This window comes from Lottia gigantea (assembly GCF_000327385.1).
Source record: "Lottia gigantea unplaced genomic scaffold LOTGIsca_30, whole genome shotgun sequence".
Lineage (NCBI taxonomy): Eukaryota > Metazoa > Mollusca > Gastropoda > Lottiidae > Lottia > Lottia gigantea.
Genome location: NW_008708987.1, coordinates 148116 through 149434, shown reverse-complemented (window position 1 = coordinate 149434; position 1319 = coordinate 148116). Strand labels below are relative to the sequence as shown.

Genomic DNA, 1319 nt, shown 5'->3' with positions numbered 1-1319 from the left:
TTCTCAATTTATCGATGGACGCCATCTTGTATCGAATGTAAACAGACGGCTTGCCACTCAAGGGTATTTATGCGCATGCGCGGCTTTTATCGTGAAAAGGTCTATTTCACAAAAATAAGTGTTTGATGACGTCACTAATAGCAAATTATGCTTGTATCACATAAGGCCATGGCGATTAGTGACGTCATCAAACACTGACTGTGACCTCGTCAAGTATGATTGGAAATTGGATTGGTGCAAAACGATGCTATCAGTGTCCCTAATACACATAGAATTCTTAAAAAAAAAAACTCTTTACAATCCCATTAATTCCCAGCTTTATATTTTTACAGGGCCTATGCATAGTTTCAACAATTTACATGGTCTTCATCAGTTTAAATAGTATACTACTCCTAGGTGTTATTGTACACAACGTTTCAACAATTTACGTTGTCATTATAAGTTTATATGGTATACTACAACTGGGTGTTATTGTATACAAGGATTCAACAATTTACATTGTCACCATCAGTTTATATAGAATACTGCCCCTGGGTGTTATTGTATACAAGGATTCAACAATTTACATTGTCATCATCAGTTTATATAGAATACTGCCCCTGGGTGTTATTGTATACAAGGATTCAACAATTTACATTGTCACCATCAGTTTATATGGTATACTGCCCCTGGGTTTTATTGTACACAAGGTTTCAACAATTTACATTGTCACCATCAGTTTATATAGAATACTGCCCCTGGGTTTTATTGTACACAAGGTTTCAACAATTTACATTGTCATCATCAGTTTATATAGAATACTGCCCCTGGGTTTTATTGTACACAAGGTTTCAACAATTTACATTGTCATCATCAGTTTATATGGTATACAATAACTGGATTTTATTGTACACAAGGTTTCAACAATTTACATTTTCCATTATTTAATGTGATCTCTACTCCTAAATGTTGCTTTAATATAAAGGATTGTGTAAAATTTGTTCCAATGTTCTTATCTATGCTTTCATTATAAATATTTCATTATTCTTCTAATAAAAATTAGGTTCTTTCAATTTCCTTCACATGTCATCTTGCATGTTCAATTTTTTAATTTTTATTTCTCTCAGAAATAATATCCCTCTCTTCCGTAACAGACTGTTAAGTTACTAGAGAAAGGAAATAACGAAGGCTTTATCAAGTAAAATTTCATGATTATTACATGCTGTTAAGCTAAAATGCTGGAGGCTAAAGTACTTCTGCAAGCCAATATTCTGAATGGAAGAACATGTCTGATAATTTCTATTATAAATATGATGAATGGTTCAATCCTAAATGAGAAA

General features: G+C 32.5%; 1 protein-coding gene across 1 annotated transcript in view; it reads right to left on the bottom strand.

Moving 5' to 3' along the window:
- Positions 1-882: 882 nt before the first annotated feature.
- Positions 883-1319, bottom strand: part of LOTGIDRAFT_161582 (hypothetical protein) — a gene marked incomplete at both ends in the record, with an annotated part of 1001 nt that continues 564 nt past the window's right edge. Inside the window, one exon of the mRNA XM_009057434.1 lies at positions 883-951. Coding sequence (XP_009055682.1) covers positions 883-951 — 69 coding nt within the window. The remainder of the gene's footprint in view (positions 952-1319) is intronic.